The sequence below is a fragment of the Rosa rugosa genome, chromosome 3 (genome assembly GCF_958449725.1).
Source record: "Rosa rugosa chromosome 3, drRosRugo1.1, whole genome shotgun sequence".
Classification (NCBI taxonomy): Eukaryota; Viridiplantae; Streptophyta; class Magnoliopsida; order Rosales; family Rosaceae; genus Rosa; species Rosa rugosa.
In genome coordinates, this window is record NC_084822.1 from 26,585,560 (window position 1) to 26,611,662 (window position 26,103).

General features: G+C 37.7%; 1 protein-coding gene and 1 long non-coding RNA gene across 3 annotated transcripts; both read left to right on the forward strand.

Annotated features, from left to right (window-relative positions):
• Positions 1-11,968: 11,968 nt before the first annotated feature.
• LOC133741231 (uncharacterized) lies at positions 11,969-14,597 on the forward strand. 2 transcript variants are annotated; one of them, XR_009861729.1, is made up of 4 exons: positions 11,969-13,319; positions 13,525-13,656; positions 13,750-13,828; positions 14,235-14,597. It is a non-coding gene; the product is annotated as an uncharacterized LOC133741231 (long non-coding RNA). The 2 variants fall into 2 exon arrangements; XR_009861728.1 differs by lacking the exon at positions 13,750-13,828 and having other exon boundaries at positions 11,977-13,319.
• A 1,779-nt stretch (positions 14,598-16,376) lies between these two features.
• LOC133735540 (uncharacterized) lies at positions 16,377-17,156 on the forward strand. Its single transcript, XM_062162940.1, has 2 exons — positions 16,377-16,766; positions 16,863-17,156. Exons 1-2 carry the CDS (start codon positions 16,473-16,475, stop codon positions 16,932-16,934), a joined length of 366 nt encoding a protein of 121 aa, XP_062018924.1. The 5' UTR covers positions 16,377-16,472; the 3' UTR covers positions 16,935-17,156.
• Positions 17,157-26,103: the final 8,947 nt, after the last annotated feature.

Sequence of the window (26,103 nt, forward strand, 5' to 3'; positions counted from 1 at the left end):
GGCCCAAAACTCGATCTCGTAAAAATCCAAAATCCAAAACTCTGTTACAACTCAATTTATCGTCTTCGAAAATTCAACAAACTGTCGCCTCACTAAACTTCTGTAACCTTCTGGGCCCAAAACGAAGGACTCTGGCCCAAACTTAAATTATAAGGCCCAAATTGAAGTCTTTACACCGAATTGATCTCCAAGGTCAATTTCTTCACTTAAATCACCTGGCGAAAAATCTTATTGGCGAAAAATTACTTTCAAAAATTAAACAAAATTTTCGGGGGCTCACAATAGCTTTGCGCCAACGCGACGCCATTGGATTGGTGTGAAAGATATCTTTTGGTACTTGAGATGTACGATTGATATGGGCTTATTCTATCCCTACAGAGAGACGATGAATTCAGACTCATCACACACCAGGAACGTCGCCAACACTCACCTGCGTCCTCTATCCCTATCCCAAAACAACATGTGTTTTGGAAGGTTTTGCTGATGTTGGGTATCTGTCAGGACCCACCCCGGATTTCACCCTGAAATCCGAAGTGGCCCTGCGGGGTCCACCTTAGAAGAAATTCTACCAAAAATTTAGCGGAACTTCCTCTAAAAATGGACTACCCAAAACCTGTAGAAAACATATTTACACTTCTAGATCACCCATCCTTATTCTTCTGGAGCCACCCTGTTCCCCCAAATCAACATCAACCAAAATCACATGACACAAAACACAACTTAAATAACATTAATTTCCTCAGGTAATCAGAGCAAATCTAATAGCAAGGGTAATCAAGGAAAACCTAAATCAAATAAAAACGCGGAAGCCACGCTGTTGTCTATGCCTCAACTCCAATGTACGCCCGACCTCAACTAATTTCGCCTGCAAACTGGGCATTTGAAACCGAAGGGCCCAGGGGAAAGTACATAAAACGTTAGCGTGAGTGGACAAAAAATAAACAATTTAAAAAGAAAAAGATTTCATACTTTCCCACATTTATTTCTTTAAAAACCCGATGCATACAACAATTTAAAGAAACACAACAATTTTAGTTCAGCTCAAGAAAACCGACTAGCCCCGCTAGCCACAACTAAGCAAAGAGGAAAGAACTCTGATACTCATGAAAATAAGACCAGCCCCGCTGGTTAAGGGAATCGGACTAGACCCCGCTAGCCCAGCAATAATATAATGAGTAGGGGAAGATGATAGCCATACGAATAAACCACTCAGGCTCGGGTGATAGCCTCCCAGGCTAAAGTACTCCCATATACTCCCGTTATATACCCACACGCCACTATCTGTAGCGATTAGGATACTGGGCTTCAGCATTACTGTCACAAAGACAGTAACCAGCGCCACAAAGGCGGACGGGCTTCGGTGATCCCATCACCTCGCCACAAAGGCGGAAGATCAATGCTAGCAATGATAATAGTCACCCAGAGTATGGCAAAAGAAAATGCGAAAACCACATAAATCCATAAAGCATCCCCAACTCTTGCAAATGAATTTCCAACGACGTGTCCCACACGCCAATAGTATTACCATAATTCGAAACAAAACCAATTCCAAAATCATCATCGAGGCATTCCCAATGCCAAAACCGAAAGTCGATAAATAAACAAGAAATAATTCCATCGAAATCCCATTTCGAAAATCTTTCAGAAATCTCAAATCGACGAATGAAAATAAATATGAAATTCCAGAAATCACCTCGGAAAAGAATTCATTGAAAATCACAATATCAGAATTTCAAATAATAATTATAATCAATTTCTGAAAATCAATTCATATTCTCAAAAACAACTCATAAATCCAAATCCGTGCATAATAAGTTCATATCCAAAACTCATGAAAAATCAATGTCAAATTATAATCCAAGACAAAATATCATGCTCGATAATTAAAACGATAATTAAATAAATCAATAATTTCAAAATAATTGCATGCATCATTATTTAAAAGAAAAGTCCACTCACAGTATTATTCCGACGATCACGCATACGAGTTCCTTCATCGAGCAATAGCTCGGTACGTCGCCCTATACACAATTATATTCTGTGAATAGTTATTCAACAAAATAATACGATTCCTAAAATCAATTCCTCATAATTACATCTCCACTTCTCCTCGGATTCAACCCAAATTATACCACTAATACCAATTCGTTAATTTAAAGGTTCCAAGGCAGAACCGAGAGATATCCGACGGTCGGATTCTCGTAATTTGATAATCGAAACCCTAAACTTCAAAAATTCATAATTAATTCCAAGTTTCTCCAAAAATCACCAAACTTCACATACAAGCTCTACAACATTTATAGAATTTAATGGGCTAAAAACTGAAATTAAAACACTGCTCTACACGCCTCCACGCGCCACCCACAGTGGCGGCGCGTGGGGCTCACGCGCCGGTGGCCACCACCTCCAATGGCCACCAAAATTTGGCAGCACCACCTACTCATCAGACCCAACGATTTTCTCAACCACAACACAATCCAATTTTACCTTTAAAGGCTCCAATTTGGCCGGTGAACACAAGCCCAGAAATTTCGAAACCCTAGCTTCGAAATTTCATCGATTCTCTCTGCACACTGCAAATTGAGACAAGAGGCTAAGGGGGAAATGATCACCGGCTTGAGGCGCTCCTACGGTCCCAATTTGGTGGTCGGAAACGGCCGGAAATGGAAGATTTGCCGGAAAAAGCCAAACTGCAACAATGATGAACTTTGCTTCGATTCAAGGTTTCTCGGCCAAATCACCACAATCTAAAGCTACTAAGGTGCAGAGGGGAGGGAGGCGCTCCTGTGGTGGCCGGCTGCACGCCGATTATTGGCAGGACGGCGGCGAATCAGAGGAATAAGGGAAGAGGACCGACGCGGGGGAGAGAGGGAAGGAGAGAGTAATCTCGGGGGGTAGGTTTCTGAAAATGGAAACCTACCACAGTAACTTTCCATATATATAGAAAGCTATTGTGAATAGTAATTTTAATATTTCGCTTATAACTTTCGCATACGAACTCCGATTTTTACGTACCACATATGCACGCGCTCGGTTTAACGTCCTCTAAAACTTTCACGAAGGAAGTTTTCTCAAATTTTGACCCGATCAAAAGTCAACTTTTAGAGCCACTAAAGTTACTGAAAAAGAGTAAAAGTAAATCAAATTGTCGTTTACTGTCCAAATGACTAGTAAACCGGTGAATTAAGATACGGGATGTTACAGTATCTCTCTGACCCACACAAAGGTCATTCCCAAACTGGTTAAGTGTTCACTATGGGTAAGACCGTGATATCTTGGAGGTCTACAGAATAGACCCTAGTCACTATATCTTCGAACAATGCAAAAATTATTGCTCTTCACGAAGTGGTTCGTGAACGTATATGGATTGGATTCATAGTTACGCATGTTCGAACAATTGTGATTTGAAGTCTATCACAGATGAGCCTACGAGCGTCTAGGATAATGCTGCTTATTTTGAACAAATGAAGCAAGGCTACATCAAAAGCGACAACACCAAGCATAATCAGCAACAACAGACTCTCCTCAAGATCAAAGTGAATTAGGTTCCATCTGAGGACAGTGTGGCAGGCTTGCTCACTAAGTCATTGCCTAAATTCCACTTTCGAGAAACATGTTGGTAGCATCGTTTGCGGAAGTTATCCGAACTCTCATGACCGTTGTCATCAGGGGGGGGGGTGCAGATATCAGGGGGAGATGCCTACATGTATGGTCTCGAAACGTGAAGGGTGTGTTGCGCTCTTTTTGCCCTTCGACCGAGGTTATTTTTGTCCCACAGGGTTTTTGTTACTCGGCAAGGTTTTTAATGAGGCAACGAGATGAGCATTACGTTTGGGCGACACAAGGGGGAGTATTCAAGTAAATCCAGAATATGTGTCTGGCCCAAACTCTAGGTTACTTGACCTAGTTGTAATAGGGTTTTGAATTAGAGATATTCTCGGAGATATTCATAGATATCCGATTAATTGTACGATTATCTTTCCTTGTACAACTCTGATTCTATGTCTTGTAATCCTCTATATAAAGAGGCCCCTATTATCAATGAAAACACGACTCAATTCTCTCCCAATTCAGTTTTCCTTAAACATATATATATAGACACACACAGAGGTGTATATAGGTCCATTGATGACCTTCTAGATATATTCTTTGTTTCTCGAGTATGGAGTATAATATCTAGAACTTGTATAGTGGAATATGGATCTCGGAGTTCAACGGTAATTTAACTGATTAATTTTTCTTCTTTAACATAATATAATTAAGGAAAAGACTATTTGTTAGTTTCATGTGACAAACTAACCAAACTCGTCTCATGCCATATGACTTAAGAACGCGTACTATAATTGTTGTTCATGTTTGACTCATGGATTATTCTCACCACTCACATAAATATGCTAAGTGTGTAAAGCTTGCTTTGCAGTAATAATTATGGTACGCGTCCTAACTTCTCATCACTCATTATTCAAATTACTACGCACGGTTGGGAGTTATTTTTTCTACTTGCTTCACAAACTATCAACTCTCAAGAATAATTATAATAGTCTAGGTCGTTTGTGCGGTGAAAGTTTGACCTAAAGTATTGAAATAAAAGAAAACTATCTCTTTTCAAAATGAAAACTATCCACGTGGGAATTAAATATTGAACTTGTGCCCGCGAGGTAAAACTAGCTAGTATATAATGGGCGGGGAACGAAGATGAAATGAAAAGAACCATAGAATGGAAGAGCATAACTCATCAGTCAAATCTGGGCAGGAGATGAGTGAGAAGATAGCTGTTGTTTCTTATGATGCTTACAAGACCAAGCCAAATCTGGGCAGCAGTTTTCTTGAATCAGCAATGAGGGCTTTGTTCAAGTGCTTGGGTGTTAACGTCGAAGCTCCTTCAAACACACAAGTTTCTGATCAATCACCAGACCAAGTTGATGATCTACCAGCAAAGACAGCAGTGGATCAAACCTCAGTATGATCTCTCTCTCTCTCTCTCTCTCTCTCTCTCTCAAAAGAAGAACCTTATTTAGCATATGTGTTGTTGATATTGTACAGGGCGGAGTTGTTATCGTTGCAAGGAGTACCTTAGGCACAGGGAGTGGTGCACAGATAAATTGATCAATCAATTTATTGTGAATGAGGTTGATTAATCACAAATCTGCTACTTTGAGTTCGTCGCAAGTTAAACCAGCTTTTTTTCCTTTTTTTTTTCAATAATAATAGGTTTTGCTCATCTGAGGGGGCATAACTTGCTTACATGAATTAGTATGCACCTATTTAATGTATACTCTTACGATAAAAGAATAAGTCCAGAGCTGTAATTGTAGCTTATGAAATATACATATTTCCACATCTTCCGGTTAGACATTTGTGTATTTTACTTTATTGCTTATGTGATCGGTTCATGCAGCGTATTTTTGTGTTTATAATTAGAAGCGGCTTTTATTTCCAGCCTCACTTTTGAATTCTCAATTATATAATTAACACATGCAGTTAGCTACACTCACTGTGTTAATTACATCTAGGAAAATGATTTGTGGCCTCAATGAGGCCTAAGATTTTTGGCCTCAATCTTAGGTGTCATGCCATGTCATCTACATACATCACATATTTGTCAAATCATGCCATGTAACTATTAAGAAAAAGACAATCTTATCCTTCTAAAATCTAATGACTCTAAATTATTTTGGCTTTCTACCTCAAAAATTATTTTGACTTTCTTCTAAAAAAAAAAAAAAAAAATTTGGCTTTCTTACTTTTTTTTTCATTACACTCATGCTTAGATTTAAACAACAATTTTTTTTTTCTTCAATCAAGAGTTGAAAAAATTTCATGTAATTCAGTCAATAGATTTGCACGTACATTTGATTAGTAGATTTGTATAACACATGTATATGAATTCAACTTTTGTTGGGTTCCTGCAAATTTTGAAAATATAATGTGAAAAATACATATTCATATGATTGTATATATTCTTTTGTTAATTGTTTTCTCTTTATGAGTTTAAACGTTAGATCTGAATTTATTATTTTTTGTTTGTCTTTCCCCTTATATTTAGATTGCAGATGTTAATTAATGGCTGCTAACATGTAGTTTTTTCTTACCTCTTAATTTAGACAAAAGTATTTCCCAAATTCAATTTACTAATGCTATATTTTTTTGGATGAAATTAATCAATATTTGAAAAGAAAAGTTAATGTCTATTTCTTGACACGTAATTCAATATATTAATGCCATTTGGGAAGAAAAATTAAAGGAAATAATTTAATTAAATGAAGAAAAATATTGATCAAAGAATCTATAGACATATTTCTTAAATTAATATATAATTAATAGCTGATATATTTTTTTTTTTGTCACCTAATTAAATTCATTAATATAATTGATTCACCCCCTAACATCTAAAAGGGTAAAGTTGGTGTTGAAGTAGTATGATGTGGCAAGATATATTATATGGAATTGAAAATAAATTTTTATTTACTTACATGGCATGACACCTAGGATTTGAGGCCACAAATCTTAGGCCTCATTGAGGCCCCATATCATTGCCCTTATATCTAATCTAATTGTCTGTTCATGATAATGAATTTAGGGAAAAATTCACCAACGGTGTCTGGACACTTAGGGGACTTTCAGAATGATACTTGAACTTACAAAGTTATCAATGTGATACCTGGACTCATTTTTTCGTATCAACGTCGTACCTATGACCAATTTCCGTAACGGCTCCGTGACGGAAATTGGCCGTAGGTATCACATTGATACGAAAAAATGAGTCCAGGTATCACATTGATAACTTTGTAAGTTCAGGTATCATTCTGAAAGTCCCTAAGTGTCCAGACACCGTTGGTGAATTTTTCTCAATTTTGCACGTGCGATGCACGTGAGTCACTTAATGAAGACAAAAGGACCGATTTACCCTCAAATTCATTCTTTCTTTTCTTTTCTTTTTTTCTTTATTCTTCATTCTTTCTTTCTTTCTTCTGTCTTTCTTTCTTTCTTTCTTTCTTTCTTTCTTTCTTTCTTCTTCTTCTTTTCTGGTTTCTTCTTCCCCTTATTTGAATCATCAAGATTCAAATCATCTTGCTCGTCCGATTCCCACCGCCGATCGCCGATCAAACACCGCCGCTGCGTCTGAATCCACCTTCATGCACCACAGATGTTTCTGGTTCCCCCAACTTCAAATCCTATATCAAATTGAAATTGTGCATTGAGGCTTCACCGCTCACTCCGACTTTATCCTCGCCGCCGTCGCCAATGACTTGACCTCAACAACCTCCACCACCGCACAACAACGTCGTCCTCCGCTGCTTCTCGATTGGGTTTGGGGATAAGGACTGCTTCTTCCTCCACCGCTAGAGAAATCGTGGAGGCTCAAGGCCACATTCTAAGGACCACCGGCCGGAAGGACCGCCACAGCAAGGTTTGCACCACCAAAGGCCCCAGGGACCGCAGCATCAGGCTCGTCGCCCACACCGCCATTCAATTCTACGACATGCAGGACTGGCTTGGATACGACCAGCCTAGCAAGGCCGCCGATTGGCTAATCAAGAAAGCCAAGGCCGAAATCAACGAGCTCGACTAGCTGCCACCGTGGAACCCAAACCAAATTTATGTTCATACAACATTTTCTCCGACGATGCCGATATCCGCCGCGTAGGACACGCAGAACGTGAGCCTCAATTTCTCGATGGTGGAGGCTCCGAGTTCTTTGTCTACTAATCGGCGAGGCACAATGGTGGGTAGCAGCGGAGTGGCGAAGCTGGTGAATAAGAACAACTCGAATTTTTTGCAGGTGAGGATGGTGTGGAGGCCGAAGTTGTTAATCTTTGTCTGCCTAAAATTGCCTCTGATCGAAGTTGGGCTAGAGGCCGAAGTTGTCGGCTAAACCGATGAAATTGCAGGTGAGGATGGTGTGTTGCATGTCGGGAACGAAGGAGAGGATGGAGGGGTGGGATTGGAGCTGTGATTTGAGAGTGGAGGGCTGGCGGGGTCTGAGTTTCTGATCAATGGTGTATAAAAGGGGGTCGGAGGAGAGAACGAGAGTGGTAGTGGTCAAGTCATTGGCGGTGGCGGCGGGGATGAACTCGGAGTGAGCGGTGAAGCCTCAATGCACAATTTCAATTTGATATAGGATTTGAAGTTGGGGGAACCAGAAACATCTGTGGTGCATGAAGGTGGATTGAGACGCAACGGCGGTGTTTGATCGGCGATCGGCGGTGGGAATCGGACGAGCAAGATGATTTGAATCTTGATGATTCAAATCAGGGGAAGAAGAAACCAAAAAAGAAGAAGAAGAAAGAAAGAAAGAAAGAAAGAAGAATAAAAAAAGAAAAGAAAAGAAAAGACAGAATTTGAGGGTAAATCGGTCATTTTGTCTTCATTAAGTGACTCACGTGCATCGCACGTGCAAAATTGGGAAAAGTTCACCAACGGTGTCTGGACACTTAGGGACTTTCAGAATGATGCCTGAACTTACAAAGTTATCAATGTGATACCTGGACTCATTTTTTCGTATCAATGTGATACCTACGGCCAATTTCCGTCACGGAGTCGTTACGGAAATTGGTCATAGGTACGATGTTGATACGAAAAAATGAGTCCAGGTATCACATTGATAACTTTGTAAGTTCAGGTATCATTCTGAAAGTCCCCTAAGTGTCCAGACACCGTTGGTGAATTTTTCCCATGAATTTATCAACCCTTTTAGCGCATTGCCTTGTATGGTGTATGTTGCTTACATGTGAAAACCTAGTGGATTAACAAAATTAATCTTTTTATAAAGCACATGCCACAAACCACGAAGAGGGCTTGGGTGCATTTCCGAAGTCCGACGTCTCTTTCATGCATCATCATCATCATCTTTTTTTATTTATTTTTTTATAAAGATGGCTTCCCGAGCTTGGGCAGGGCAATATTGAATTCATTTAATAAGCAACCTAAACATGCACTTTTTTTTTTAAGGGAAACAGATCGAAGCAGGTTCCATCAATAATATCAACGATCACACTCGGTACACATATCAAAGCTGCACAAAGCAGAAAGGTCTGAAAACAAAAATCCAAACTAAAAAATGCAAAAAGAAAAAACCCCACACCTATCCAACCCTAAAACAGAGCCACTGTCTTGACAAGTATTGAAGCCTAAAAACCTTCTTGGTGTACATCGCTACTCATCAACCAACATACGACTATGACCAAGGGCAGAACATGGTAAGAGCACTTTAGTCGAAGAAAAAAAAAAACCAAATTAGGGCTCTGTCACTCCCCCAAAAGTCCACAATAGGCCCAATCCGACAGAGAAAGGTGAAAGGAGAACGAGCTAGTCTAGCCAAGCCACAAACAGCAGCCCAACCAAGCATAGGCCCAATGGCCAAAGCCCATCTCTAACACCTCGTCTCCCTCGATCGACTTGCACCAAACCTTCAAAGGGTTAGCCTCCCGTCAGCAGTCTGGTGGCGGGTCGCGATCCTCGCCATCGCCATGGTCAACAAAAGAAAACTCCTAAACCCCGACCTGGAACAACAAAGATCAGACCGCCGCCCCCGAACTCAGAAACCCCTTCCTCAAGAGTTACAACCACCGCCGCTTCCTTTGCGGACCTCTGATGTCGCAAAACTCGGCATGAAAGAGACCATTGCACACCCAGACCCGCACCCTCAACTGCCTCAGCCGAGAACTGCTACGATTGGAGCCTTTACCACCTCAACTTGTTCTGTCAAGCAATCCAACTAAACAATGACGTTGATGAACAAGAGGCCTACATACGCACTGCCTCCCTTGCCGTCGCCTTCTCGCCACTGCCTGGTCTGGGTAACACAACGTCACCGCCACCACTACACGAAACCCTAGACTTCGCTCTCGAGGTCGCTTCGTATTTCTCGGAGGCCTCGTCCGAAAGATATTCGATTAGTTTGGTATAACTTAAAGATGCACTTTGATGACGATTTCAATGCTGTTTAGCCTGGTTATTCCACTTGAGGCTACTCGCGCGACCCAATCATTCTATGGCTAAACATCATATATTGGTGCATGCATGATGGCTACATCCCCCTTGATGGGTGTAATGTTGATGAACCCATGCCAGCTAAGCCGGAGCATGACTTTGTGTTTTTTTCTTTGCCAAAAATCATGTTAACTCAATAGAATACGGGTTGGTAGGGTCAGGAGTTTTCAAGGACTTAAAACAAGAGCAAAATTTAGCTACCCTCCCCAAACTAAATTGCCAAGGCCAATTTGATACCCGAACTCTCAAAAGTATCAATGTGATATCCAAACACATATTTTGACATCAACGTGATACTTCCATCCAAAATTTGTGACAGTTCCGTTAAAAATGATCACATGTCGTACATGTGACTAGATTTTAAGGGCAAAGTCGTACTTTTACACCAATTTTGTTATATATATATATATATATTAAAAAAAAAAAAAAAGCTTTTCATCTTCAACTTAGACCAGACAAAAATCACTTGTAAAGTATTCATGGTGTTTTTTCTGACCGCCGCGACCCGAGAGACAAACCCGACAGGAGTGACGCCATCCGGATACCGATCGATGACTCACGACCACCGATCTCTTCCTCTCGTCGTCACCGTCACGCCTGTGGTCTTCGATTGCCCATGCACCGGACAAGGAGGGAGAAAAGTCAGTCAGAAGGTCTAAGTCTTCCCGGCGAGTTTCTGCACTTTCCGGCCACCGTCTGGGCCGCCTAACAATCGAAGAGCTTTCTAGTTGTTGGCATCACACTCATCAGTTCATCACCCATTTCCGTCTCGGCAGTGAGTTCTGGGAACTGAGTTGGGTTGATTCAGGTTGATTTCCGGTTTCGAAGGTATAATCTCGACTTAGAATCATGTTTTGTTCCTGTGTTGGTGATCGAAAGTTATCGAATTAAGCAACTGAAGAACGTATAGTCTTTCAAACTATTTGTTGCCCTTTTGTCCAAATCGGTGGTTTATCGTCTTCTTATCGTCTCTGAAATTGAACGATCAGGTGAGCAATATTTTCTCATTGATTTTGTCATTTGGAATTTGCGGTTTCTTTGGATTGTCATAGCAGGTAATTCTTGTAGTTCAACTTGGTACCTATTTATCAAGTTTTGTTCTTTTGGTTGTGGATTGTGAGTTGTGACCGACCTCTTGAATCCCTGGATCTGTTTTGGCAATGTCTTGGATTCTATTAGTGCCGTGGCACTCTTTGTGGTGTTCTGCACCACCATTTGGGATTATCATCTTCTTTATTTCTTTAGTTTCTTGCATAGTTTTTCTGGTATTTGATGCTTTAATTTTAGTATCTCAACTTTTTCGGTTGAAGGGATCAAATTGTGTTTCTGGGGTATATCATTTCTTTGTCGTCAGGCTATATGTTCTATGTTGTTATGTACGACTAGTTCATGAATTTCATTAGATTTTGTTAGGAGTGCTATAAGCTCTATTTATTTATTGAACTGACTTCGTCGTTGATTGGGGGGAATCAGATAATCCATGGCAAGTTAGAGGAATAGTTACCGAAATCGCTCCCATTCTCAGTCCGATTACTCCGACAACGGCGGAGGAGGTGGTGGCGGCAAGAGAAGAAACATCGGCGAGGAAAGAGTGCAGTTCATCATCGACGCCAAGGACACAGTTTACCGGTACTTGTGCCCGGTGAAGAAAATCGGGAGCATAATCAGAAGAGGAGGAGAGATTGTGAAGCAACTTAGGGTCGACACCAAGTCCAAGATTCGAATCGGCGAAACGGTGTCGGGTGCCGATGAGAGAGTCGTGACTATCCACAGCGCCAGCGACGAGACCAATGGGTTTGAGGACAGTGGGAATTTCGAATCTAGGCAGCCCCTTTAGCTCCCCAAGACCACCTCTTCATGGGGATAAGAGGAGCTGGGGTAGTAGTAAAGTAGGCCTCTTGATGATGATGATGTCAAGTTTTCGGGGGGGGGGGGGGGGGGGGGGGGGGAGCCGCCTTTTTTGCTCCCCTACTTATAAGCACCACACCCTTTAGCTTTTGGTAACTCCTCCTTCAGCCGGCTTCTAACAAAAGCCATGGCTTTTTCCACCGAAAAGCAGAAGCCTGGAGGACCCCTCCTTTTGGAAGCCAGAAGTCACTTGCTGCAACTGTAGCGCTCTTCACTGTAGATTAATGACTCTTGATAATACCAGCGGTTGCCCTCTCTTTCTTGAACAATTTACGCACAGCCATGGAACCCTTCCACGCACAGACGATTGGAGACACTTCAATTTTCGTCACGCACAGACGGAACAATTCTTCTATTTGTCTTCTCCCTTAAATTCAGAGGTAACCAGAGCGGAGACGCTTCAATTTTCTCCTCGCACAAACGTTCCAATTCTTCTCATTGTCTTCTCGCTTCAATTCGGAGGTAACCATCTATCTCTGTCTTCAAATTCAAAATTTGGCGTAAATCATAGCATAGATTAAACTGCTGAATCGGAAAAAAATAGGGATTTCGTGATTATATAAGGATCGATATCAAAGCAATTGATAAATTGGAATGTTTCTGATGTCCTGTTTGATTCCCAATTCAATTTCAATTTTTATCTGTTTACCATAATTGTTAAGTGTGGCACCTCTTATCAACTTAACCAGCTAGACGGATTTGATCAGCTTGGCAAGGTACGTATTTTTGATTTAGTTCAAACCAAGCTAGTTTGTGTGTCATGCTGTCATATGTTGGCATGTTTTGACGATGAAATTTTGGTGGGTGTTTTGATTATAATAATATTGGGGGATATCTCAAACTGATGGAGATATCTCTTGAGGGTAAGCATGTTGAAATGGCAAATCAGAGAAATAAGGGAACTATTGGTTTGGTGGGTATCTACATGATTACCACGTTTTTCATCTTGTACTACCTATTGTGGGCTATGCATATAGCTAGCCATGTTGCAAACTTTGATTTTTCATTGTATATATACTGCATTCTCATATGCAGATTGCATTGGTCAAGATTCAATGTTTGTCTGATAGTTGTGTTGTAAGAATCCCTGTATGAGGGATCAAGTAGTACATTGTAGATCAATTAAACTACCATCAACTTTTCTTATGAACAATATCAATTTCTGACTACAAACTGTGCAAATGAGTCCGTTGATGCTCAGAAAGTGTTTGTTATAGTTGGTTCCATGTATCTAAGCTCTGCACTTGAGAAGATGAGTGATGCTCTCCGCAATAGTAGACATTTAAGTTATATACTGTTCCAATTACCTTTGACAGGGTGAGTGTTAATGCCAACGATGCACAACATGGAAGCAAATTGCTCACTATCCCAGTGTTAGTTGATAGAGAAACAAAAGTCAGACCTGTACTACCTGGAAGGTAAAGAATGTAAAGAAACAAAAGGACATCAATTGAGCTTGAGGCAGAGTATTCCCATAATCTTTACAAGAAAAATATTCTGGAATTTCTAAACTTTGACATTCTATGGAATGTGGGTTACACGGAAAGGGAGTGTCATTTAAACTATTTGAAACTAGAATGAATTCATTGTTTATGCTCACTGTGTCCTTGTGATCATCAACAGGGAGGGCTCTGATTCTAACGGTTTACCGAACGAGACCAAACTAGTTGGGGATCCACAGGTGTGTGACAAAGAAGTAATAGAAAGGCAACCTGTAGTAGGAAGTGAGCAGAGAAAAAATCTTAAAGATCTCAGGTGAGGCCTCTCAATATGATCCTCTTCCATCTTACTATTTGCTGTTATTGTTTGAAGTTGAACTGTTGCTGAGGCCTCTCAATATGATCTCAGGTGAGGCCTCACGGTTTTAGCTTTCTTTATGACAATTAGTGTTGGATGTCAGTTTGGTTTGACATAGAGACCTTTAAAGGTACCATTTTGCTTCATATTGCGTTATGGTCTTATTAACAGATGTATGAAATAAATTGTGAACATGTTCCATGAGTAGGGTTCTCTGTATCTTTTTTTGGTTTGGTCTATGCTCCTTTGAACTTAAATGGATATGCATGTGAATTTTCTTAGCAGTGAATGAATTGGAGTGAATTTTGACCAAGTCTCTGAAAGTTTTATACCAGCCAAATCATATAGAATTTGACATTACTATGTATAAACCCTAAGCCTATTTATATAAGGATTTCTATTGTAAAGGTTCAAAACTGCAGAAATAAGTAGATCCTATGCTAATTGATTAGTTCAATGGTGATGTTTCTTTGTAAATAGCTTCCTGAGCAGCTTTCTCTTCGTGAATCTAATGCAACCAGTTCTTGTTGTGTCAGGTGGCAGAGAGAGCTCTGTTTTTATGGAACAACGATCACATTGAGAACTTGATCAAACAAAATCGTAATACTGCCCATTATGTTAGAGAAGGCAATGTCCAAAGATTTAGTTTAAGGTGATATGTTGGATTGATGTAAAATAGCCTTGTTGAGGCATGATTGATATGTTTATATAGACCTGGGCTTTGATGCCTTGCTGGAACTATTTAGTTGCTGATATTCATTCTTGTAGCATCATATGAAGCTAGCAAAGTATAAACAGAATTACATGTATACATTGTCATCTTCTGTAGATGTGTCTTAATTTCTAGCAATATTAGTGGCAACTCCTTATAATGTTTATTAATTTGATTCCATGTTAAACTTGGGTGTTGGCTGTTGTGAGGACTTAGAAAATTTCTTGGAGAACTTGGGTGCTTGTTGTGTTTCATCAGTGATCATGAGAATAATGAGATTTAGCAAGACTAGGGTATTCAAAAGAGTAAGATCCTCAAAATAACCTGCTATATAAACTTGAACTACATTATATTACCAAACAATCAAGGCAATATAATCTTTCATGTCCAAATTGGTCATTCTACAAATAAAAAGTACAAGCCAGTTTTGAGTTTACCAAACACTTTGCCACTGCTTTTGCCATTGACAGCACTTATAAAAAGCCAGTTTACCAAACACTCAGCTGCTTTGCTTTTCAGTCATTTATTTTCAGAAATAAGCAAAAACCAGTTTTTCTTAAAAGTACAGCCATATCAAACACACCCTAAGTTGTGATGGATTTTTGGTTGTCAATTCTTGAGGGCACGATATAAATTAATTTTTAAACTCATTAATTATGTCAGAAATAGGTGAAGTCTTTTGTCTTGTAGCCCTAAAAGAATATTTATGACATCATCTGTAATCTGTAATCTTTGCTCTATTTATACTCTAAAGGTAGTAATGTGGTATTGAGTAGACCTGTCAATAGGCTCGATTTCGATCTTTATCCTCTTAGAACTGTCAATGGACTTGATTTTGTATCCTTTAATCCTTCAACTTCAAAATCAAATATGAATTTATGTTAATCTGATGCATCAACAATCAGCTGGTTGGTTTTTCATCATAAAAATAATAAAAGTATTAAAAGGATTGGAATTCTAACCATTGATTGATACTAATTATGTTGCTCAATTTGCCCAAAAGCTTAATCTTATAATATATAGAATAAAATTTGTAGATGATCTATGTAATTTGGCACGGGGCGATACTCATTATTAACATTTTAATTTAAAAATGTTTAATTTCACTCCTGCGATTTTTGAAATTAATCAATGTTGATCTAAAATGGTGGACATTTGGACGGAATCAAACCCCTATACTCGCCTACTTATAACCTAATTATCAATTCTCTCACCACTTACCTAACTCAAGAGCGTAAGAGGCATCTCCCTTAACTTTATGCCCTCACTTTGGTTAACTCATAAAACGAAATAAAATGAAAACCACAAAAGACAAGTAGGAAATGGCATCACTTGTTACGCAGGCTATTCATTTTTTAAATTTTTTTCTTTTGATAGATATTACGTATGTAATGTTTCTTTAAGAACACATATTCTGCAAGAGTTGGTAGCATTGCTCTTCTGGCTTCTTAATAATAGAATCCACCTAATACAAACCTACGAATTAAGAAGCTTTACATTATTAATTACCATGCGTGATCCTTTCGGATAACCGAATACTAATTGCTACTGCGCACTGGCTACTACTTGGCCCCATGAAAACTTTTATTCATATATATACAAATCCATCATTTTCTCTTACAAATCATTTCTGCAAACCAGGTCAATCACATGGTTTGTATGCATAAGATCATGAAAGAAGCCAGAAACTAATGCCGTCAGTACCCTTGGAGGAGATTCAATTCATTGAATTATCTATCAGTCAATGTGCATGTGAAATAAACTATTTGTTGGATATGGTTTTAATTGGCAGCATAAATAAATTATATATTTGCAAGTTTTGTGCAGGATTTAAAATATTTGAACAATGCACTTAATTGGGTTTCAGGTGAAGTGGTGAAGTAGCTAGACTGTGACACTGTATTACAAATCTGATAGAAACCAGTTATTTAAGTCGATCTGAAGGGAGATCGAGCAGAACCAAAATTTAAGGGCGCCATCAATGAATTAGGTGAAGCTCTTTCTCATAGACTCAAAGAAGTAGAAGAAAAAGAGGAGGAGGAGGAAGAGGGGCATTATTGAAATGGAGTACTCGAAAGTAACAGCTCTTGATGAGGAGGAGAAGGTGACAGACAAGAGACCTTCAGTTTCCTATCATTACTTATATCCATGCGATTTCCTTGAAGAAGTACTAAGGGCCCTGTTCAAGTGTTTCGGTCTTGATAACAAATCACAGGCCTATGAAGAACAAGAACCAGAGAAAACCACCGGAGCAAACCCAGAGACAAGCACTCCTTCAACCCCAGAACTACAAGTTGCAGATCCATCTGACCCAAAAGAAGCTGCTGATCCTCCATCTTCAACCTCAGTAACCACTGTATGATATATAATTATCCTTCTCACTGTCATATTCTAGACAAAATGTCATATCTATTAAGCACACGAATGTCTTTGTTTATTTGTGTTCATGCAGGAAATTGCTGCTGCAAGCACAAGGGTTGTAAGTCCACCAATAGGTAGTGGTAGAGGACCGCAGATTAACTAATTATTTTGAAAACTGAGATCTCCTTACTATGAATCAACCTCGTTCTCTACTGGTCAACAAACTTAATTAGCTTGTTACATATCTACATATTTACAATCAATGTAAAGTAGCTACCATTGCGGGAACTAGGCATAATTGATCTCTTAATTTCCAGTTTCCACTTTCTTAATTTTTGGATTTCTCCGTGTTTCAAAGTTTGTATATCAGAGATTGCAATTGTTACTTGTTTACATTTCAAAGAATCCATTGTGCAACTTCAACTACATCGAGTAAACTATGCTTTACTTGGGTGAACTACAATAATGATAATAATAATAAAAAGGATTAAATTCAGTTTACCCCCCTAAGGTTTGGGGGTAATTTCATGTTAGTCCCTGTCCTTTCAATTTAATCAGTTTACCCCCCAAGCTTTCCAATTTCAATTAGCCGTGTCCAATTTCTACTATTCCATCCAATTTGGACCGTTAAGTCTGACTTTTGAGGGCTAAAATGGTCATTTCAAGACAAAAAAAAAATGAATTTTTTTTCTTTTTTTTAATTATTTTTTTCTGTTTTTTTTTTTTCATTAAATTTTTTTTTTCCATCTTTTTTTTTTATATATATATATTTTGTCTTCAACCTATACACCACAAGTTATAATAGGTTTATAAAAACAAAAAGATACTCTAGGTGGTTGAAAGTCTCTCGCTGATCTACGATATTTATAATATATCTCCGATAAAGAGAAGAATTTTAGGATATATCCTCAATAAAGTGAAGAAATGTCTGTGTAAAATTATTTTTTACAGATATTTACAGATAAAGTGTAAAATCGTGAAGAAATATCTTTGTAAAATTATTTTTTACAGATATTTATAAATAACGTGTAAAATCGTTTTTTACAGATATTTCTTCACTTTATTGGGGATATCTTCTAAAATTCTTCACTTTACCGGAGATATATTACAAATATCGTAGATCAGCGAGCGGCTTTCAACCACCTAGAGTATCATTTTGTTCTTATAAACCTATTATAACTTGTGGTTTATAGGTTGAAGACAAAATAAAAAAAATAAAAAATGAAAAAACAGAAGAAAAAAATAAAAAAATGAAAAAACAGAAAAAATAAAAATAAAAAACAGAAGAAAAAATAAAAAAAAATCTTTTTTTTGTCTTGAAATGACCATTTTAGCCCTAAAAAATCAGATTGGATGGAATGGACGCGGTTGAAGAGAATTGACAAGTTTGAGGGGTAAACTGATTAAATTGAAAGGACAGGGACTAACATGAAATTACCCCCAAACTTCAGGGGGGTAAACTGAATTTAATCCTAATAAAAAAGAACAGAGTTAATAAGAGAGACAAATTAGACATAAAAATACCTATGAGCAAATCACACTATGTAGGTAAATTTCACCGTTGCCAACAAAAAAATCAGAAACTTAAGCATGTCAGGTAACATTTTTAAAAATGATTTTTTAAAAAAAAATTTTGAAAATGAAAACGAGAAAACAAGATTGTATTTTTGAGATCCAAAAAGAATTTTTGAAAATGAGAACGGCAAAAACACTTCCTGTATTATCGTACGAAAATGCAAAAACCAATGAAAATGTATTCAGTTGTAGTATTTTTAAAATCTCATTTTTCAATAATTAGTGTAGAACTCAAATTTATTATAATTATTATAACACAAATATATTACCATATAATAAAAATAAAGATAGTGCCAAAAGAAGTGTCAATAAATTGATTATCAAATTATTCATCAAAGAGTAAATAACAATCTTATTTGTACGAAGAAAGTATCCTAATGAATTTCTAATGACTAACTTAATGAAGTGTGACAGGACCCGCCCCGGATTTCACCGTGAAATCCGAAGTGGCCCTGCAGAGCCCAGCTTAAAAGAAATTCTACCAAACAATTTAGCTGAACTTCTCCTAAAAGTGGACTACCCAAAACCTGTAGAAAACAATTACACTTCTAATATCAAACACCATTCTCAACTCCTAGAGTTACCATGCTCCCCGAATCACAACAAACTCCACAACACAACACGTGCAAGCCTCAATTTAAGAACATTTAGCCCACAAGTTATTAGTGTACGTAATCTAATACACAAGGTATACAAGAAAATAAAATTAAAAGGTAAAGGATCGATAAATCCTACAACGCGAAACTAGTGACAACTACGCCTCAACTCCATGTACGCCCTACCTCAACTAGCTTAATCTGCAAACTGGGCATTTGATACAAAAGGACCCAGTGGAAAGTAATGGAAATACGTTAGCGTGAGTGGACAAAAATAAATAATCAAAATAAACAGGAACCCGAGAACTCATCACTTTCCCACAATATACTTTTATAATCAATGCATGCAAGTTTTAGGAAAAAATATTTCGAATGACATTTAGTTCAAGAAAACCAAACTAGCCCCGGTAGTCACAAAGAACAAAGTAGGAAAACCGAGAAGTTCTGATAACTCCTAAAAATAGGACCAACCCTGCTAATCGAGTAAAATCGGACTAAACTCGCTAGTCAAGTATAAAGTAAAGTATGGGGAAGAATATATCAGCCATACAAGTGAGCCTCCAAGGCCAAAGTACTCCCATACCTCCGTACCTTTACGCCACAGACGCAAATAAGGTACCGGGCTTTTGTGATACACAACTAAGGCAGCATCAAATCACCACAAAGGTGGAAAGGGCTTCGTGACTCCACCTTGAAGGTAGTAGTCACATCGCCTCGAAAGGCAGAACGACATGCTAGCATGGTAATATGATCAGAACAAGTATGGCATAGGAAAATCATATGGAAAGTCGAAAATCAAATAAAGCTTCCTAAAAAATCTCACAACAAACAAGGCACGAGTACGGTTCCTAACCGTACTCAGAAAGTCTTAAATAAAACCATGCTCACAAATATAGTAACAAATGCGATTCTCAAATATCACACGATTTTCCAAATCAATAATGAATAAGAGTGAGATCAAAGAGATTCAAAACTTGATCACTAAACTTATTTCGGCAAAGTTCAATGCAAGCCCAAAGTGAAAATAAATCGTAAAACAAATCCCTTCCTGAAATCAATCCAAGAGATACATCACGATCCAATACCGAAATCAAATCAATAAATTAAAATCAGTTAAATTTTATTTTCCGAACCCAACTCATATGCATCAAAACAAATAAAATGATAATTAATAAAAATTCTTGCATGTACATATTTAAAACGAAATTGTCCACTCACAGTATACGGCTAACACACCCAAGCGTATGGATCTTCGTCGAGCGATGGGTCGGTACCTCGTCCTGTACAAAATTATATTTCGTAAACTACGATTAGAAAATTAAATACGATTCGAAACGAAATCCCGAAAACCCCTAGTAAAAAAACAACTCCATTTCTTCTTAGATTCATCCCAAATCGATTCGTTGACTTAAGTATTATATAATAGAAATGAGGGATATCCAATGGTCAGATTCCCGTAAATTGACAACCGAAACTCCGCACTTCATAAAATGACAATCGATACCAAACTTCCTCTGATTTCCACCAGAGTTATCTCTACAAGTTCTACACGCTACAACCAACCCAACCAACCAAATTAATAGGCTACAATCGGCCCCCAGGAGCCACCAACAGTGGCCTACGAGTCGCCTAGCCAAGCCCCGATTCGGGTATCACCACCTATATCAAAATCTTCCTCTCAACAGCCCTAACAACTTCTTCAACTACGACATTGATCAATTTTGAGTGTAACATTCAAAAATTACCTAGAAATGGAAAAGGAAAATCTTGAACTTCAAATCCTCGATTCATCTTGCTTGTTGCGAAAAATCTTGAACTTCAAATCCTCGATTCAAATCTCCTTCCCAAGCATGAATCAGACCGAATTGGAGGCATAGGGTGGCACAACATGAAACAGGGGTTCGAACGCCACCGGTCTGGCGGTCTGGGTAAGTCTGACGGCGGAGAACCCGTTGGGTTGCCGGGTCAGGCCGGAAAACCGGGTCGGTAAGAGAGAAATCTAAGTTAGCGTTTCGGGGTAAGTTTCTGAAAATAAAACCTTACCAAAATAAATGGACTATTTATAGAAAATTTTCCCGGATCACTAACTTTAGTTTTCTGATCATAACTTTCATATACGAACTTTGATGTGAGCGTGCTGTATGTCCACAATCTTGGTTTGACGTCCTCTACAACTTTCATGAAGAAACTTTTACCAAATAAGGAATGAAACAAAAAGTAAACTTTTATGTCCACTAAAAGTATCGAAACGAAGTAAAAGTAACAATAATTATCGTTTACCGTCCAAATGACTAGTAAACAAGTAAATTGAGGTACATGACGTATCAAAGTGTGTATTATACTAATTAAGTTTCTCGCGGAATAAAATCTTTCCTCAAAGTTGATGCGGTCATATCCTTGACAGTGTTCATTATTGTAAGGTTTGCTGCAGTCATATCCATATCTGGTACCACCGGCCTATGTTCTGTATCAAATATCATGTCTTCTACACCAAATGCATCAAATAACCTATCACGTTGAGCTTATTTTTGAGTAAAATTATGTAAAACACAACAAGCAATATGAATAAGTCTTTGCCTTCGTGGAGGGTAATGAGGCATGACCTTCAAAGGAAATCGACCTTTCAACACACCGAAGCACCGCTCTATTACATACGTAATGAGGAATGTCTATAATTGAACAACTCCGTGGAACCTTTCGGTGCATTGCAAGGTCCCTTATTATCATATAAATGATATCGCAACCCTCGATAAGGTGCCAGAAACCCGGGCATGTTTGAATATTCCAGAATCCACAACATAGCAATATCATGTTTAGATTTTTTGTCACTTGATTGTTAGATTAATGCAAGCAATAATAAATATAATCGATACCTTCATCTGGATGAGGAAAATTATTTTCTTCCCTTGATTGACACTGCATCTAAGAATACTCTTGTATCGTTAGCAGTTCCTTCCCATCTGGTGTAAACAAAAGTGAATAACATATCAAAAGAGCAATAATGAGCTTGAATTTGTAAAGCAGGAGAAAACCAAATCATCCATTTGAGATTACAGAGTGCTAGCTGGAGGTTGAAGAGGAGTGAAAGTTAAGTGGGTAAGCTCCTAATACAATTTAATTTGGTTTGAAGTTTTTTTTTCAATGAAAATTCCCAAGTGAGCATCAAGTTTGATTTTTGATTATTGCAAATGCTAACAAGACGACTCGTGTGGTTTGGTGTGAGATGCAGAAACTAAAGGCAGAGAGAAAGAAATCGGTTACCGAACCGCACCGAACCGCATTTTGGTGTAACCGAAAATGCGGCCCAGCCCACTGAAAAACCGGTTGCGGTTCCGAAAATAGCCAAACCGCAAAATACGGTGCGGATGCGGTTTGGGCCTCAAACCGGGCCGACCCGCACCGAGCCCAGGCCTAGCATTTACGCAAAGTGTGCATTCAAGGAGTGCAGCTACTGCTTTAATAACTATCTCTCTGTGTTTCTATGTGTGTGCACTTGAGTCATGCACACATCCACCACTTTCTAAGTTTATTTTTATTTACCTATTTACTTTGTTGCCATTCGTGTAAGTTTGAGTATACAGTCTTGGAGAAGAAGCAAGATGTAGACGCTGAATATGGTGAGAACATGCAGGAACTTCTGTACAGTCCAATGAGTTGTCTTGTGAACCAAAATATGCTTGGATAAGAGGTGGGAGGATTGAAACCTTGGTGGCGGACAACTGATATATGTGTTAATTGGATTTGTCATCTACTTTTACTCTGTAGTTATTTCCTGAAATTATCCTCTTTGGTTCTATTTCATATATTTATAAGGGCTAAATACTAGTTACTACCCTGTGGTTTAGGTCCAAAATCAATTCAGTCCCTGGACTTCTAATTTCATCAAAAACATCCCTGCACTTTCAATTTTGATCTAATAGGTCTAATTCGTTAATATTTTGTTATGAGTTCAAGTTATAGTTGGATTATTTGTTGAAAATCTATTTATTTTTAATAGTAGGACTCACTCCTAATTGACTATGCAGGCCACCTCGACACCACATCATAAAACATAGGCCATATATGAGCCACGTTAACAAGTTAAATAACTCAATTATTGGAAAACTAACAAATTGGACCTATTAGATCAAAATTGAAAGTGCAGAGGTGTTTTTGATGAAATTAGAAGTTCAGGGACTGAATTGATTTTGGACCCAAACTACAGGGTAGTAATCAGTATTTAGCCCTATTTATAAACTGAAATTATTCTCTTTGGTTCTGTTAATTGGATTGCTCATTTTGCTCCCACATTTGCTGTTTTGAAAGATCACCTGTCTTCTAAACTGGGGTAAATGTAAGTCTTTTTATTTTGTTCTTTCATGCAGCTTCTTGCATGTGTCATTTTGTCATGTTGCTCATGGGTAGTGTGGCTTTTTGATGTGGGAGTATTGTTTGCAGCTTCTTGAAACAAGTTGATGTGGTAGCAAAAGCACAAGAAAAGAAGAGAAGCAGCAGGAGCAAGCATTAGTTGTGGCTGAAATAGGCAAGCAATCATAAATAGTCCAATAATCATTGATCCATTTCTAGCATACTAATGTTTTTGTCCCTGATGCAATGTTAAACAATAAATTGTCACCAATTCATGTTTTTGTGGAAAAATGACCAATAAGAATTGTATCTTGGTGGATCCAATGTATTTTGAAGTTTAAAATATTGGTTGGAGTACTATTAGTTCATTTGATTGTTTGCATCAAATTTTATTTCCATTTGATCACTACTGTTCATTAGGTAAAATGGATGTTTAAATGATCATACAACAGATTTCTCATATATCAGACAATGGTTTTTTTTTCAAAAAATAAGTCATCTAATTTACTCTCACATAACAGAAAACACTAGAACTCCGTTGTCTGACAAGCTTAACAAACTACAGATTTATGATACGTGCAAAACCATCGTCAATTTAAACCCTGAAAAATATCATCGTTAGTATAGAGCAAATAGGGTATCGTTCAAAACCGGGGATTGAGGGTGCTAACATGTGAGAACAAATTAAAGAGAAAGAATATACACATTTACGAAATTGAAAGACTACTTTACAAGTTTTACAAAAATTAGAATTTTACAAGTTACTGATGATATGTTAGGTTTGAGCATTTAAACATTAATGGAATTTATTAGGTTTGAATATTTAAACACTAATGGAATTTGTTAGGTTTGAATATTTAAACACTAATGGAATTTGTTAGGTTTGAGTCACTTTCTACTCATTTTTCCTTCAATTAATTCTCCACCAAGACTTCAGATTTTGCCCGTGACTTCTTCATATGAAATGATCCATCATGAGTGTAGATCATTCTGTAAAATTTTCAGAATTTATCTCCATGTGTTTGGGCCGGAATTTCTGCTGGACTCCTTACAGGTCCAGTTTTCCAGTTTTGCTTCTGCAGAAAATTGGGCTGACTGTTTGAAGGCCTTCCACTTCTTTTTGGCTCTTGCACTCTTCATAAGAAATGTTTCTTAGGATGTCTAGAATGGATCTGGAAGGTTTCAGCTCATTTGAAGTTCATTTGGTCAGGTGGTCGCTCCTTCTTCCTTGCTTGGCTTGGTTTCTCCTAGCCGGAGTAGGAAAATGTGTAAAGTTGACCTTTTTAGTGCATTTCCATTTTTCTCCATCATTTTATGGACCTAACACTTATTTCATCATCATCTACTCCAATGTACCTAAAAATAAAAATTGAATTAAAAATCGATTCGTTAAGGAATTAACTAAGCAAAATGTGAGGAATTAACTATTAAAATACCACATTAAAATGCTCCTATCAGTTACAAGCATGCTTAGAATTAGAACAACAAGAGTGAGAGAGAGAGCACTTACATTTAACATACGAAATTAGAAGACAATGAACAAAGAAAGCAACGAAATCACATATATATACTCACACAAATCGAAACAAACAAAGAAAACCAAGTTAGAATGGGTTTTGGAAATCCTACTCCTATTTATACACAATTACAAATCCATATCACATAGGGAATCCATATACAACAAGGAAACAAATTATTGAACAAGTCAAACAAGAAATCCTAAGTCAAAACTAAATCTAACTACTTTTCCTAAAAAACACCAAAGCATCCCTAAAATTTAGGAACTCCTAAAAAACACAAAACAAAATCCTAAAAACCACTAAATTAATTACTAGAAAACACCAACACATATTTACTATTCACGGAGACACTATTCACGAATTTAAAAAAACATTTTTTATTTTATTTATTATTTATATGAACATGCTACCTAAAAACTCTAAGTTAATTTTAATTATTTACAAATGTACAAAAACACATAACAGAAAAGATAGGGGGGGTTTTTGAAGATTGAAAACATAAATTTTCGAAAAACATTAAAAGAATAAAAATCGTTTCTATACAAAGGTGGGAAAAGAAGGATTTTCGAAGAACAACTTATCAAGAACCATTCAAGAACAACATATTCATGCATCCCTTAATCTTTATTAGTTACCATGGAAAGCTATCAACCAAGACACAAAGATCAAAGCAACCATTGTCCCTTTTTACTTTCTTTCTTAAGTTAAATCGAAATAGCAAACACCAAATCAATTTTATTTTGAAAAGTTTGATATCACACACTCAAAGCAACTGTGTTGAAAAATCCCGTTTTCAAATCATTAAATTCAAGAAAGAATCAATAGACATGCAAATCCAAGCACTCAAAGCAAGTCAACTTATCATCACATGCATAACATGATTTCGACTCAAAGCAAGCCTTTACTACTTATTCGAATTAGGTTTCACAAAGCATCAAACCTGATTACTAGCAAGTTATATGCAAGTCTTCCTATGTTTGCAACCACAAGAACGTTACATATAATGAAGCACAAAATCAGATTATCATTCCATATATTCGGCAACTAAGCAAGATCAAGAACACATAAACACATCAACCATAGAATAGAACATCAAAATTATACTTGAAAATAGTTTTGCATACTCAAAAGATTCGGTTTACACATAGACAATCCAAAGCAGAAAATCCATTCAACAATTACACATAAACCGTGAGTTAATGTATGTTAAAGCATATGAACAACCCTTAGTCACGTGCTAAAGTCCAAAGCAGCTCCTTAGCACGGCAACAAGTGATGAACACGGCAATGGAGG

Coding starts and splice junctions, on each gene's coding strand:
- LOC133735540 (XM_062162940.1), top strand. CDS start 16,473: ATGGAGTACTCGAAAGTAACAGCTCTTGATGAGGAGGAGAAGGTGACA. Junction 16,767..16,862: donor CTTCAACCTCAGTAACCACT/GTATGATATATA, acceptor GTGTTCATGCAG/GAAATTGCTGCTGCAAGCAC.